General features: G+C 42.7%; 1 protein-coding gene across 1 annotated transcript; it reads right to left on the minus strand.

Moving 5' to 3' along the window:
- Nucleotides 1-35: 35 nt before the first annotated feature.
- Nucleotides 36-9,759, minus strand: LOC119650062 (metallophosphoesterase 1 homolog). Its single transcript, XM_038052559.1, has 8 exons — nt 9,512-9,759; nt 6,361-6,550; nt 6,162-6,303; nt 5,891-6,057; nt 5,737-5,825; nt 671-785; nt 475-611; nt 36-246 (listed from the first exon to the last, which is right to left on the minus strand). Exons 1-8 carry the CDS (start codon nt 9,605-9,607, stop codon nt 103-105), a joined length of 1,080 nt encoding a protein of 359 aa, XP_037908487.1. The 5' UTR covers nt 9,608-9,759; the 3' UTR covers nt 36-102.
- Nucleotides 9,760-15,940: the final 6,181 nt, after the last annotated feature.

Here is a 15,940-nt window from a genome sequence, read left to right on the forward strand (position 1 = left end):
GACCGGTCGCTTTGGAACAAATAAAATGCAAAATCTAGTCTTATGTACATAAATTTAATAAATTACAAAATATCAGGATTTATGAGATATCAAAATAGTACTTTAGTCCTGCTTTCTTTTCCGCGTCAAATAGACCGAGAGAATCACGAAATTCAGAAAGACTGATGAGCCGTAGAACTTTATTACGGTTGTTTCATGTGGTAGATAACATATGGACACGGCATAGTTGTCTGGTGTAAAAAGAGCCTAGAAAAAAATTGAAAAGTTGAATTGAGCTCACTCTTATCAAAGAAACTCGGAAAAAAAACGGAAGAATGCAAGAAACATTTAAACTAGAAAACGGAAATTCTATTTTTGTTTAGTTTTTCGACCAAGCGTCAACAATTTAGTTAATAACCTTTTTCTATGCATGTGTGAATAATGTATTTAACCGAAGTCTAGTCTAGTCTTACGAGTGCAAAAGAAAGCACTTACCAACAGAAAGCTAGGATTGTTTTTGTTACGCCAACTGAACGAGGAAATAGTATATTCCTCAACTTTTAATCTGTTCTTAATTCTACAATAATGATGAGAATGACCGCTGAAAACCACTCGCGGATTTAGAGTTTTCCCTGAAAAAAAATTTATATATTTGGGAACTGCGTTCATTCATAGTTAAGTTCAAAATCACCAATGAAATCAGTCGATTCTTTCGATAGCACCTCCCAATTTTCTCGATAGGATTCCAGAGCAGGAATATCACCTTCGATGCAGCGTTTATCTGATTTTCGATACGTGGGGAAATGCTGTAAAAGTATCATTAAATTTGAATATAAGCTTTATACGCTTATCAAGCGAAAATGAAATACTAAATGTAACATATCTGCGGCTTTCCGGTTCTGAATCAGAGTACGTACGAATCAGATCAGAATGGACAAACTAAATAAAGTGCAATTGCAACGAAATAATCACCCATTTGAGTAGCTAAATTAGGATTGCATCAAAGTCAAACAATTGGTGGAAGTTCACCCCCCTTAGTGGTATAATTTGCCCATACCCAAAAAAGAGTAGGAGCTAAAGAAAATGCAAGTCAACTCGTGGAATTTAATACTTGATACCATTATATCTTTTCCCCAAGCAGCAACATCCGCTATAACGCACGCAAACTAATCCAGGTTAGGAGCAGATCTTATATCGCCTATATTGTTACAACTTTTACAGCGCGACTGGCTAATTCGACCGAATACGCGCTTCCTGCTGAAGGATAAGGCGAGAGGCGTTTGGAGTAGCACAACCTTCCAAATTATATATCGATCCCGATATGTTTATAGACAACGTGCGAGTATTTTAGAACTTGAAAGAAAAGTCCAGCGATATATGCTAGACATTCTGAAAAAGTTCCTTTTGTGGTGCTGTGCTTTTGACCTCTGGAAGGCCCAATGATATTGTACATACGAATCCGAATGCCAACATGAGCTTCCACAATACCTTTCTCGAGCATGTGATTGGGGGCATAACAGAAATGACGAAAGTTTTGTTACCGCTCCATCATCGGTGGTACATTGTTCCAGCACAGACCAGATTATTATTATTATTCTGTTAAGGGAAAGTCGCACCGCGTCCTTGAAGAACTCTTGTGCCCCTTTTACTGCTTATAGTGTACCTGTTGATCATAGTATCTCAAGCAGGCCTGTAACCGTTAGGAACTTTAGTATGTTCCCCACTTCCAGAAGTTTCAGCTTTGCATCTGGTATTAAGTGTTCTCCCAGATGTATCGACAGACCAGATAGACTACATTGCGATCAACAATAAGGGAATACCACATCGCGATTCGGCTGTTGTCCAGGAATGGGAACACTTTTTTGATGTGCAAACGATACAAACTGCAAGCGGAAGTGAAATACGAGAATTACAATCGTAGCGTATCCCATGAAAAAAGTTGGTCGGTGAAGCAGCAATTTCGCTACCGTATACCGGAACACAAACGAGCTAGCAGATAGTCGAAAGTTTTTCAATTTTCTTCTGAATTCAGTTTTTCATTCACGATGATGAGCAGCTGAAAAAGTGGAAACAACTATTATCGGAGCGACGTGAACTATCACGTTCTACATCTAGGTAAAATCTCAGAAAAATTAGCGGAGCGTCAGGGTTGTATTTTGTCACCGATACTTTTTCTTCTTCCATATCCGATGTTATTTTCCTCAAATACCTCGACCACTGATGACATCTGTTGGCTTTCTCTCCTTGGCCTGAGTTTGGGGCAAGCGGAGTCGGATTGAAGTCAGTCTGGCGGGTCATAGCACTCTTCCTACCGAGGGTGTCGAACGAAGGTGTAGTTGACGGTGCTATGCTCTTCTTAAGGGCTTATGGAAACCATACTGTTGTATACATAAAAAGGGGGATATCACGCAGTACAGCAATTATATTGCTAGGCCGGATAGCCCCATACGCCCAGAACATCATCGGACCATACCAAAGAGGCTTCCCTTCAGGCAAATCAGGGACAGATAAGATTTTCTCTCTGCGGCAACCGATGGAAAAACTGCTAGAGTACAGCCATCAGTTGCACCATCTTTTCATCGACTTCAATGCCGCCTATGATAGCATAACCAGGATAAAATTGTATACGGCCATGCGAGAATTCGGTATCCCGACGAAATTGATAAGATTGACTAGGCTGACCCTGACCAATGTGCGAGGTCAGATAAAAGCAGCAGGATCACTCTCGAGACAATTCAACATCAACAACAATCTAAATCACGGGGATGCCCTACTATGTGTCCTCTTTAACCTGGCCCTGGAGAAAGTGATCCGCGGTGCAAATGTTAATGCTAGAGGCACCATCCTTTTCAAATTCAATGTTAGGTTCATTGTACTATCCTCTTTGAAGAGAACCTTACCAAGGTGTCTTCGTCTGAGATCTGAGGAGCCCGGACAGCTGCAGCAGCCCCGTGTCTTCCTCCTCCTCACATTGGCTGCACATTGCCGAAACCACAACCCCAATCTTTTCCATATGCTAGTTTAATGAGCAGTGTCCCGTTAAAAGGGTTTTCCACATCAACTGGTTTGATATGCGTTGCCGTTTAGTGCTGATAATGCTGTTCGACTGTCAGAACAGATTCGGATGGTGCGACACCTCCTTTTTTGTCGCAGGCATTCTTCTGCTGCCAATGTATATATCTCCACCTGGAATATGGTCGCCATTTTTCCGAGGGGTCGGGCCAGTTTCATAATCTGATTCCCCGAAAACACCTCTACGTCAGATCCATGACTGACCCGTCGGTGAAGATTATTAAGTCTGTAATCTGAAAAGACTCATGGCCATTTATCGACCATTCTTCTCTTGATTAGGGCAGTTTATGTCTTTTCAAACACGAATCTGGAAACCATATGATTTGCCGGCATCAGAGCTACCGGATGTTTGTCAAGAAATTTCCAGATACACGCATGACCGTATGATTGACCGCCTTTTCCCGCTCCAATGGTATCGAGTCTATATGCATCGTTGGCTGCTTTCCGTTTCACCTCCAAGTGAATGGGGGTAGATTTAGGACAGCTTCCAGTGCCGCAGTCGGCGTAGTAATACTTACCAGCCTCTGAATCTGCGTTAGCAGGTTTCTGCTATTAGCAAAGTTCAGCCTCGGCCATTAGATGATGCATGCATACATCAAAATGGGTTTTATTATAAATGTTTACATCCAATGTATCCATTTTGGTGAAAGTCCCCAGTCCCCTATCGCAGTCCTACAGGACCAGAGCAATCTGCAGGATTTCTGATATTGTTCCTGGATATGATGCTTTCACGGTATTTGGAGTGGAAATATACTCCAAAATACTTGATCGTTTATGCCAGCTGGGTTTCCGCCCCTGCTAAGGTGGATAGCGTTTAGCTGCCCCACCTGACGTCCCTAATGGACATAACTAGTCCACTCTTCCTAGCGTTCACCATAAGTCCATTGGGAAGGTACCAACTGTGGATTTCATGCAGAGTTGCATTCAAGCGGTCACTGTGGCCGCAAACTTGCCAGTAGTTATTACGGCTAGATCGTCTGCAAATACTTGCGCGAAGACTTTTTCGTCCTCCAAGAGTCACAGCAGGGTATCCATTACCAAGAGCCATAACAGTGGAGAGAGAACCCCTCCCTGTGGGCAGCCCCTAAGACATCCTGCCTCAATAGACTTCTGGCCGACCAATCTATGAATTTTTCTCCACTCTAGCATGTGAAAGATTCAACTATTTAACAGCGTTTCGATTCCATGTTTTGCCGCATCGCACCTTCGTTACCCATGAATGCGCCTAAGGCGTGTTCTTTTTCGGACATCGTCTTTTCAATTTTTTCCGGGAGTTCATGGAGTGCTGTCTCCATGGATTTGTTTTTTTGGTAGGCATGTTGCCTATGGTGAAGTGGCCACTTAGGAACGTGGGTATCCCTTATGAACCGATCTACTAATCTTTCTAGTCTTTTTAGTAGAAAGGACCATAGACTGATCGGTCGGAAACTTGCGTCCGTGTAGGTGGGTTTCCCTGGTTTGAGAATAAATATACCTATATATACATCACGCTAGTTGATTGGAATATCAACGTGTGCTAGGCATGCACGATGGAGTGTTAAGAAATTGTGACAAAATATTCGAAAGAAATAAAAAAAGTATACCTGCTACGGTAATTGGTGCTATAAAAGAAATCATTAGGACCAAAATAGGTTGTGGAAATATTGCGAATAAACCAGAAAGGAAAAACTTAAATTTGAAATTTATAAGTAAACGAAAAAATATGTTAATAAGTAAGATATATGAGAAGTGTTGGGTAATATATCCAAAACAAAAACCGCAAATCTTTAAAGGTCGTGGTGGACCTATCAGCGAATACAATAGTCAGTGCTCCTAGGTACTCCGTGAGTCGGCTCTTTTCCAGCAGCATAGCTCAGAAGGTGTTTAGCAGGATTTACCTATACTCATGTAGTTTTTGCACTTGCTAATAAATTAGCGACAAAACTCGGGAAGACTTTGGCAAGTATAAATCAACTTACACAAATGAAAGCTACAATTCCAGACCAATTTCGAACTCACTACAATTGCAAGCATAGATAAAGGAACAGGGTTTGAGGCAATGTACTTTCCTTTTCTCAGTAAAACAAAAATAAAATGCTGAGATCAGAGAACGAGAAAAATAAAATAAAGTATTATTCAGCTATGCTAACTCCTAGCTGAACCTGCTGCTGATGACTATATCATTTTTGAAGGCGTGGGTGAAAAAACAAACGGCAACAGCTGCCATGGGGGAAAAGGATTTGGAGCACGCAATGAGGGTGGCGACCGTATAATTGATTTTACGGACACTCACGACTTTGTACATGGCAAATCAAACGACTGTCTCACCTTTCTACATTTTATAGTCGGAACAGTAAAACGCAAATCGACTATATTCTCATAAGAGACATTTGAGCAATATTGACCGTTGATTGCTGTCTTGCAAATCAAGCCACCAATAAAACAGCGTGAGGAACGTACTGGCCCGCCGCACATTAAATAGTGGCTTGTTGTGAACTTGTTTTTGGGAATTTCTTCCTGTATAGCTTGGAAGTCCCCAATCACCACACCATACTTTGTTTCTGTCTAGATATTTGTTCCTAGGTGTTGTGGCGAAAATTCTTCTAAATTCTGATCGTCAGGAGTAGAGTCTCTGCCTTAGGTCCCTATTTGAACTAATTACTCTGTTTTATCTATTTAAGAAAGAAAGCTGAAATTTTACTTAACCTGTAGTAGAATTGGCCGACTATAACGCAATCGATCTGTTGTTGTTCCTATCACACATTTAGACTCATCTTTACTGCAGTCTAGCGTAGCTAAAAAGAGTTACATGCGGTCACGTACAACTCCAATATTCTTCACAATATTTCCGAACGCTTACATTGAATCTTCCTCAGTTTATACTTCGCCCCTTCGCAAAAATAGCAGCCATCATTTTCCATAGCCATGGAATTAATTGTAACGAAGTGGACATTTCGAATTGTATGCAGATTCACGGCGGAGTGGTTGAAGGCTTCATCGAAGCGCTCCGAAAGGAGAGGGTGAAGTCTACGCCGACAGGAAAAAAAAAATGATTTGGTTTCGTTAAAAATTTATAGAGAAGCAAAACTATTCGAGCACAAGTGAAAATAATCGAAGAATAGGACTCATACCTGTAATGAAACCCGATATCGTGGTTTCCAACTGCACTGATTGTCCTCACGCCGGCTGGCGTGTGAAACAGTTTCTGAAAGCGTAAGACGTACTCCCGGAACCCATTCTGATCCACCCATTGGCCCTCATCGAAAAGGTCGCCTGAAGATTGACGACTGTAACTTTTTTAATATAAGTGGTGTTTCTAATCATAGTTACCTAAAAAGAAGACAACCTCGGGGTGAAAGAGCTGCACGGCAGCCTGGAATGCTCGATGCATTTGCCATTCACGTCGCAGTTTGTCCCACCAGTGTCCATGATAAGGTCCCAGCAAATGAGTGTCTGCCAAGAGAAGTGCCGGGATGGGTTCCGAATCTTTCATGTCTTGCCCGACGTCTGGCCATTTGCACTAGAAACATAAACAGTTTAGTATAATAATAGCGATCAAAGGGTAGTATAAGTCCCAGGGCAAAACGTGGATTGGTACCCACGATGGAGCCTGGGAAACGTCTGCTGAACCAGCACCAACAACTCTACTACCAAACCCTATCTCCACCTCCATGTGGTGGTCGCTGAAAGTTCTTTCTTAATGAAAAACTACAGACGAAGCATTATGAAGGCGAGTCTCCCACGCCTAAAAACGGGAAAAAATGTACCAACTGGTCCTCCAGGTTGGAGGTTGGATAGGACTGACAACCCTACATGGAATACTGATGTTAAGAAGCCACGGAAGGAGCCTCGGACAGGATGGATTTTAAAACGACGAATCCGGCAACGACAACGGATAAAGGATTTGCGCTTTCTCTCATGGAACGTGCATTCCCTGTACAGACCGAATGCTGCTGAGCAACTAACCGATACGCTGTCCCAATATAGGGCTGATGTAACAGCGTTGCAAGAGATGCGATGGGCAGGGACCGGTTTCCTGGAGAAGAGCCGCTACACCATATATTATAGCAGCCATCCAGTAAACCATGTGCTCGGAATAGGTTTCCTAGTCCCAGTCCCAAGTATGATATCAAAATCATACTTGGAAATTTCAACAGTCAAGTAGGGACAGAACCCGTATTCAGGCGATTCGTCGGCTCGCATAGCTTACATAAGGATACTAATGATAACGGACTGCGGATTATTCAGTTAGCAGTATCGCACGAAATGGTTGTTGGAAGTACCTGGTTTGCGACTCGGACTCGGACCACTATCTCATTGGCATAGAGCGCCGAGTTCGAATTACGACACCACCTACAATCCCCTCTGACAATCATGTGAGAGTGAATAGTGAAGCCCTTCACAACAGGGCGAAATGGATGCCGCAATAACCGCAGTGAACAGAGATCCTGGAGATAAAGCATCAACAAATGATCTTCACAATCACCTGAAAAACATTACCATTGATACGGCCACAAAGATACTTGGCCCCAGCCGCAAAAGAAGTCGGAACGGCTTGTTTGACGATGAATGTAAGCTAGTTACGGAACGGAAGAATGCCGCATACGGAGCAATGTTGTATTCTCAAAGAACGCAGGCACGCGCAGAGACTTATCATGAACTCCGTAGAGCGGAGAAGCGACTTCACAGACGGAAAAAGGAAGCCTGGGAGAACCAACAAGTCTGTAAACTAGAAAAGTACAGGGAGCAACCGCACCAGGAGCGGAAGTTTTACCAACAAATCAGCCGGATGAAACCTTGTACACCTCGGTCCTCATCTTGCCGAGACAAAGAGGGAAATCTTATTTACGACAGAATGGGCATATTAGAGTGATGGGTTGAATACTTTGATGAGCTACTGAACAACCAGAACATCGGCGAGTTGGGGGTCCCGCCAACTGAAGAGGACGGACAAATACTGCCACCACCAAGTATAGGAAAAACAGTCCGTGCAATTCATCGGCTTAAACATCATAAGTCGCCAGGTGCCGATGGAATTACAGTCGAATTGGTTAAATATGGAGGCGACCAATTACACCAAGTGGTTCATCAACTTCTGCTCAAGGTGTGGGATAGTAAATCAATGCCTGACGACTGGCAACGAGGCATTATCTGTCTCATACATAAAAAGGGAGATATCATTAGTACCATCTATAAGATGTTCTCCGCTATCTTGCTAGGCCCACACCAAAGAGGCTTCACTCCAGACAAATCAGCAACAGATCAGATTTTCTCTGTGCGGCAAGCGATGGAAAACTGTTGGAAAATGGACATCAGTTGCACCATCCTATGATAGCATAGCCAGGGTAAAACTGTACACGGCCATGAAAGAATTCGGTATCCCGACGAAATTGATAAGACTGACTAAGCTGATCATGACCAATGTGCGAGGCCAGATAAAAGAAGCAGGATCACTCTCAAGACCATTCGACATCAACAAGGGTCTATGACAAGGGGATGCCCTATCATGCGCCCTCTTCAACCTGGCCCTCGAGAAAGTGATCCGTGATGCTGAGGTAAATGCAAGAGGTACGATCCTCCTTCAGTCCACCCAAATACTGGCCTATGCTGACGATATCGACATCATGGGAAGAACAACCCGAGATATACAGTCCATCCAGATCGAGCAGGCGGCGCGAAGTCTTGGGCTGCACATTAATAAAGGCAATACGAAGTACTTGGTGGCAACGTCAGCGCCAAAAGCAACAGAACGAACAACATCGAATCGGACTGGTCAAACGAAAACAATGAAGATTGGAGACTACAATTTTAAGACCGTTGATAATTTCTCCTATGTAGGGTCGAAAATCACAACCGATAACAGCTACGACGATGAAATCCACACACGGTTGTTGGCAGCCAACAGAGCCTATTTCAGCTTACAAAAACTGTTCCGCTCGAAACGTTTCACCATAGGGTCAAAGCTCTTACACAAGACAATGATGTTTCCAGTCCTCATGTATTCCTCGGAAACTTGGGTTCTTAGCAAGAAAAATTGCGAACTCTTGGCCGCGTTCGAGAGAAGAATCCTCCGAAGAATTTTTGGACCCCTACATGAGGATGAACGATTCCGTAGCCTACATAACGACGAGATCTATGAGCGATACCATGACCGTCAGGTTGTGCATAAAATCCGGCCCAATAGGTTAGGGTGGGCAGGCCACTTAATCCGTATGGATGAGGATGATCCATCCCGGAAAGTCTGTAAGGGCAATATCTATGGTAGAAAAAGAAGACGAGGCAGACCCTACCTGAGATGAAGCGATGGCGTAAGTCACGACGCCAGACAGATTTTAGGGATATCGAATTGGTAGACCTCGGCGCAAAACCGGGATGTCTGGAGTTCCTTATTAAGGCAGGCATAGACCGGGAACCGGTTGTTGGACCGTTGATGATGATGATAATAATAATAGTACTCAAGGGAAAAGATATTTGAACTTACTTTTGATAAGACCACATAATAGACAAAAAATTCACACAATAAGAAAGTTGCCAAAAACACGATTCCAATTGTACAAAGCGTCGTGCTGAATTTCATTGTACAAACGAGGGATGTGGGGTGAAACCAAATTTCATATTTTACAAAACTAATAAAGTGTAACCGGACGAAATAATTTACTCCAACACGCCAAAAGCGGGCACCGAATCCTATCAAAACAAATGGATCAGCTGGCTGTGTTGTGACAGTTGTCAGCTGTTGAAGCAGCTGCCGGATTCGAAGCTGAAAAGCTAAATACTTATGTATGTATTGCGTGATCTTATACGAAATTTGAATTTGGGGTTTCGGATTGAAATCTGCTCCTTTGAACTACATCTATTTGCTTTCAGTTTTAATATTTAACAATGTGAAATATTTAACTAATTAATAGGAATTGTAATTATTATTATTTAAAAAAGTCTCGAATTGAAAATTTTCCAAATGGTGGAGTGGAACAGGTTGTTGACCCTTGAAAGATGAGGTATTATATATGTTTGATGAAAGCCCTCTTAAATTCTTCACATACTTTGTAATCTTTTCGTGGAAGGCCCATTTCGTCGTTCATGAACATTTATGCGTAAGACGTTTGAAATCTTCATTTACTTTTTATATTGCACATAGAAATCAACCTCTCTCTACCTTTGCTATTGTAGTGGAAGATTTTAAACATTGATCGCTAAACTTGACCTGGACCAAGCATTTTAAAGACGAGGTGGGACTGCATCTGTTTTTATCAATTCCGAAAAGTTCCATAGAAAGAGGTACACAATCTTGCAAATTGTACACAAGATACATACCATACGTACGTCTGTATATTGTCCTCTTTTATGCCACTAAGTCAGTCTTTGATATCTTCAATTTGTCTTCATTTTTCTTGGTTGGATCGACCCCGTCCTCCAACTGTCGACTGTATCCAGATCTTAAGGATAAAGTGCATGACAAAAACCCACTGAGGAAGAGTACAACTGGAACTCAAAATACCGGTATATGAGCGATAAAAACTCATGCGGAATAATTAAAAAATAAAATTTTGCCTTTTTTTCATTATCAAATAAGCCGAAAGCAAATGAACGTGAAGTCCAAATGTATGATTGCCGTTATTCCATAAATGGGGAGTACCATGTCAACCAGAGTTCGGGAAAATCATAGTCAAGTTTACGTGAGTATGATTACGAACTTCATGATTACGTGATTGTGATCATAATCAAGCTCTCGTTATTATGACTGTAATCATGGAATCACAATCCTGCATTTTCAAATGGGATTGCCTTATCTCCTTGTTTGTTAAAATTTATACTTGTATGACTTTCAGCTGCGATGAGTTCAAAAAAATCATTTAAGTACGCTTTTCGATGCTTGGTGACTTTGATGGCTTCTTTGAGTAGTGTGGACTAAAAGGGGAAGGGTTGGAACTTCTCGGAGACCGAACCTTTCATTGCAGTCCTTCCCTTATCCCACTCTCAAACTCATCGTGAACGATGTCTCCAGCGATTCGAAATTTCTATATTCGAGCGTTGAAAATTGGAATTGGAATATTAAGTAAGGTATTTTTCTACGGATGCGGCGCGCCGGACACTTACAAACCTGATCACACTCTGTATGCATCAAAAAACGGCCAGAACATAGGAGAGGCTGTACCTACTAACTCACAGGTTTGTCATGTCCGTAGTCCGTCTGTATCACTAGACATATCTCCTTTACAATGCGATGATTCCGGGGTTGTATTTAATGCCTGTAGTCCGTCTGAATCTAACAAGGGCATAATGTCTTCCAACGATAATCCTATAAAAGTAACCACAGCACCCAGCTCGGATTCGTCGATGAGCATTGTAGCGAATAATAAACATTCAATAAATTCTAATACACCTATTACGCCATTCAATCCCTTCGCCGGATTTATCTGGGGAGGAGACATGTGAACACGTACCTAGACACTGGCTTCCGCACTATATTCGGCTGCGGAGATATTAGGAAACTCGAGAGCGAATCATGGGCTTCTCGGAGCTACATGACACCTACCCGCTTAAACGTTCCATTCTCCGTCCGTGCCAGGCAAGGTGAGAATGTGCCTCGATGCCCGAAAAGTCAATATCAGCATGGTAAAGTGTGCTTATCCCATGCCACTCATTGATGGGATCTTAAGTCGGTTGCCTAAAGCTCAATACATTTCCAGTGTTGACCTTAAGGACGCCTCTTGCAGATACTTCTCGATGAGGCGTCAAGGGATTAGACATCCTTCGTCATCACAGGTAGACACCCTTGTACCAGTTCCGGACAATGCCTTTCGGATTGTACAATACTCCACAGACATCGTGTGAGTAAATGGACAAGGTGATTCCAGCCCATCTGAGAAATCATGTGTTCGTCTATCTGGATGATTTTTTGGTCGTGTCTGAGACTTTCAAGGACCACATTCTCATCCTTCAACAGGTTGCCGTTCATCTCAAAAGCGAGGGTTTGACTATCAATGTGACGAAGCACCATTTCGCATGGAACGAGGTAAAATACTTGGGGCATACCATCGGACATGAAGTAGTTCGAACGGATCCTGACAAAATAAAGGCCATTGTGGAGTTTCTGCTATCGGATGATGTGCTCCAAGCCTTTCATTAACTGAAGACGGCGCTTATTTCCGCTCCGGTGTTGCATAATGCAAACTTCACCAAACTGTTTTCTGTACATTACGCCAGGAAAGAAGGCAGAGGTCCTCGTCCAAGTAACACCGGAAGGAGACGAGGTCTTCATGTCGCAGAAACTTAACGCTGTGCAACGCAATCACACGGTGACGGAGCGGGAGTGCCTGGCTGCGTGTAGGCCATTATAAAGTTCAGGGCTTACGTGGAGGGACATGAATTTGAAGTGGTCCCTCTTCACGCTTCCTTCAAATTGCTCAAGGTGTCAAGTTCACCATTAAGCATCGCAAAGGGACAGAAAATGTTGTTCCTGATACTCTATCACGCGTTCATAATACTGATGCCTTGGAGATGTCAGCGCTTAGCGACGAGGACACCACTGAAATCGACTTCAACTCCTCTGTCCTTAAATCCTCGGAATATTTCCTATTGATAGCTCGAATCCAGGATAATTCTCATCAACTTCCAGATCTGCATATGGTTGACGGGAACATTTATAAAAAACAGAACACGCCTCGGGAGATGCTCTACAGGAAGCTTCGATTTGGAAAATTTGGGATCGGGGGGAGTTGACGGAGCGACTTCACTACCATTCCCTATGTACTCACGGGGGGTTTGCTAAGACCTTTTGATCGCCCACAAAGCGTGTACTTTTTGCCCGTATGGCTTAAGAAGGGAAGTCATATGTGGACAATTGTACTACGTGCAAAACCACGAAGGCGCCCAATCAAACACTTCGGCCTCCTATGGTTCTCACTCCACTCCCCGACAGGCCGTTCCAGAAGTTGTTCATCGACCTTATTATCCACGAAATAAGTCGAGAAACGTCGGAGCTATCGTCTACCTTGATCGCTTCACGAAATTAGTTTTCGTGAAGCTGATTCGGCGCTTCCTGGCTGAAGTTGTAACTCGATTTCTAATGGATCGGTTCTTTAATGTCTTTGGCACTCCTGGATCGGTGTTGACGAATAACGGGGTAGAATTCTGTTCCGCTGATTTCGGTGGGGTAATGAAGCTAAGGGGCATTAAACATGTGTTCACTGCTCTGTATTCTCCTCAGACAAATGCCTCCAAACGGGTTAACCAATCCCTAACAGCCGCTATACGGGCTTATGTTTCCCCTCATCAGCGCAACTGGGACCACAAGATCCCTGATATCTGCTGCGCGATGGGATCATCTGTACATTCAGCCACCGGACATACCCCTTACTTTTTGACTTTTGGTCAGAATATGATCACGCATGGAGGGTCCTACACTATGTTGCCTCAATTGAACCTCCTTCAGGATCCTTCCTTGGTCATGATGTGATGCAAGGGTAGCTCGCACCACACCAGGCCTCTCGGGGATAAATGCAACCGTTGCTCGACTCGATTGCCCTCATCCAGTTGATGAACCGAATTGGGTAATTCAAGGGCGGTTCTCGAATGAGCAGGGATACATATCCGTATACAAAATGCTTACTCAGAGTCTTCTCCAACTCGACTCGATAAACGCGATTGACCTGGATAACATCAAGGCCGCTCGGAAGGAAGCCATCAGACGCGTCTACGAGTGCATTTCGATGCAACAGGCAAAACTGGGCTCTGACGTCACTGACTGATTCCGCCAGGTTCTTCTCCTTGTCGTGGGACCGGCGAAGTACTTGTGATTTGTTACGTCGTTCTTCAGGCTTCGGCCACGGAAGGGAAATTTGTCATTGTGGCTGCCCAACTCTGCTTTGCCGCTCCACATGGATGGGGAGTTGCTTTTTCGAAAAGAAAAGGGACGAGAAGTGCGAGGTAGAAAGAGTTTTTTAGAGAGGAAGTGGTGAAATTGGGACTCAAGGAAAAAAAAGGAAATCTCATACACTGATATTAGTTTCTCTAGTTTATATCTGTTTTCGGGAGTATTTTATTTTCCAAGAGTATTTTATTTTCCGAGAGTATAATCATTGTTGAAGACGCGGAACGTCTTCACATCGCCGTTCCTGATTAGCGCGAGGAATCGGGCGAACGGAGGAAAAACGTTTCTTGTGTTTTTAGTTGATGTTGATGTGTCCGGATAGCTAAGTGGTTAGAGCATAAAGCTGTCATATAAAAGGTCGCGGTTCAAATCTCACTGGTGGCAGTGGGATTTGTATCGTGATTCGACGTCGGATACCAGTCGACTCAGCTATGAGTGAGTACCTGAATCAAATCAGGGTAATAATCTTGAGCGAGCGCAATGCTGACCACATTGCCTCCTATAGGGTATCCTATAGTGTACCGTCACGGTCTTGAATGAAGTGCTCTTACACATTTCAAGGCCCTGATCCAATATAGATTGTTGCATCAACGATTATTATTATTATTGATGTGTCCCTGTCCAATCGAGAACTCGCTTAAATAAGTGGGGGCGGAAAATTGAGTTCGTTCGTGTCGTGCACACTGGCAGAAATCGCAAATAATTTGGAGTTGCGGGTGATGCAGCTGCCATAGCGGAAAGCTCAAAGTATGAGCCCCTCGCCCAGTGGCTTCCATATTGTGGCAGATGTTTAGTCTCATTGGTTAGGTTAACGCCTGACGCTCGTCTCAGCACGCAAAAGCATTTTTACGGAATCTCAAAAGCGGCCCACCACCTGCCGTTTACTTACCGGAACAGCTTCCAATTTTGTCCAGGCAGGCGTCCGAGGAACGTGGAAAGAACCGACAGCCCAGTCGCAGCTTGTTCATCACATGGGGGACTAAAAAGTAAAATCCGCTAATCGTGAATATCAAATGAAATCAGTGCGTTAGCTGCGTGAATGACAGTTTTAGAATAATTTTTGCATAAATCGTTTTTTCTTTGTTGAAAATATGAAGCAATCGAAATGTACAGCGATCTTTGTTTAGTATATCTAGTCGAACGAAATATTATAAGGTGGAGCCACTGTTCTACTAGCGTTAATCTTTTGTTATCTTATATAAAACAAAAGGAAAAATATATATTTAATTCCTACTAATAAGGATGAACTAGTTTACTAGTTCTGATATACACTGAATCATACGGGACTATTTCATTTAACCCCATTTCACCTTTTTATTGTGTGAACGCTTAAAATAAAATAGTAAAATCAAAAAAAATAAATACAAACAAAAAAAAAACAAGAATCGAAAGAAATCCACCTCCTCCATGAGAGAGGCATGAAAATTATAGAAATAACAAAGAAAACACGAAGAAAATCTGTGGAAACAAAATATATGATAATATTAAGGCCCAATAATTATTAAGACGGTGTGTAAACTAATGTTAAGAGGAAAACGAGCATAGGACACAATTGCAAGAGAATATAATTGAAAATGGTATGAGGTTAGTTATATACCTAGATATCCTTGTTCTTACTTTTTCGAGTCTATAATACTTTTTTGTGAGCGATCATTTCTTTTTTTTAATTGTTGGCTTACTTGTGAACAGGATTCCTGTTTTTGTTTTTTTTTTTTTATTTTTCAATTGGTAATATAATAAAATCGACATAAAGGGAATAAAGGAAAAAAGGAAAAAAAAATAAAGAAAACCGATTTATCCAAATATAATTTAAAATAAAATTAATTATGGAGTAATTAAGTTGTTTGTGATCTGACTTCCTCCGGAGGGTGTCGGTTCTTCCATTTTTCCTAGGGTTCCCTTCATTATATTAGGAGCAGCAGGGAGTAAACGATTAGGCTGGGGGGGAGGCGCCCCAGGGCCATCATATCAACTGGCCCCCCATGAAGAGGAAAGGAAGACGGGTGCCATTCGTCGCGTGGATACCAGAATCAGCTC

This window comes from Hermetia illucens, chromosome 1 (genome assembly GCF_905115235.1).
Source record: "Hermetia illucens chromosome 1, iHerIll2.2.curated.20191125, whole genome shotgun sequence".
NCBI lineage: Eukaryota > Metazoa > Arthropoda > Insecta > Diptera > Stratiomyidae > Hermetia > Hermetia illucens.

Coding starts and splice junctions, on each gene's coding strand:
- LOC119650062 (XM_038052559.1), bottom strand. CDS start 9,607: ATGAAATTCAGCACGACGCTTTGTACAATTGGAATCGTGTTTTTGGCA. Junction 612..670: donor AGAATCGACTGATTTCATTG/GTGATTTTGAAC, acceptor ATTTTTTTTCAG/GGAAAACTCTAAATCCGCGA. Junction 247..474: donor ACAATCCTAGCTTTCTGTTG/GTAAGTGCTTTC, acceptor ATTTTTTTCTAG/GCTCTTTTTACACCAGACAA.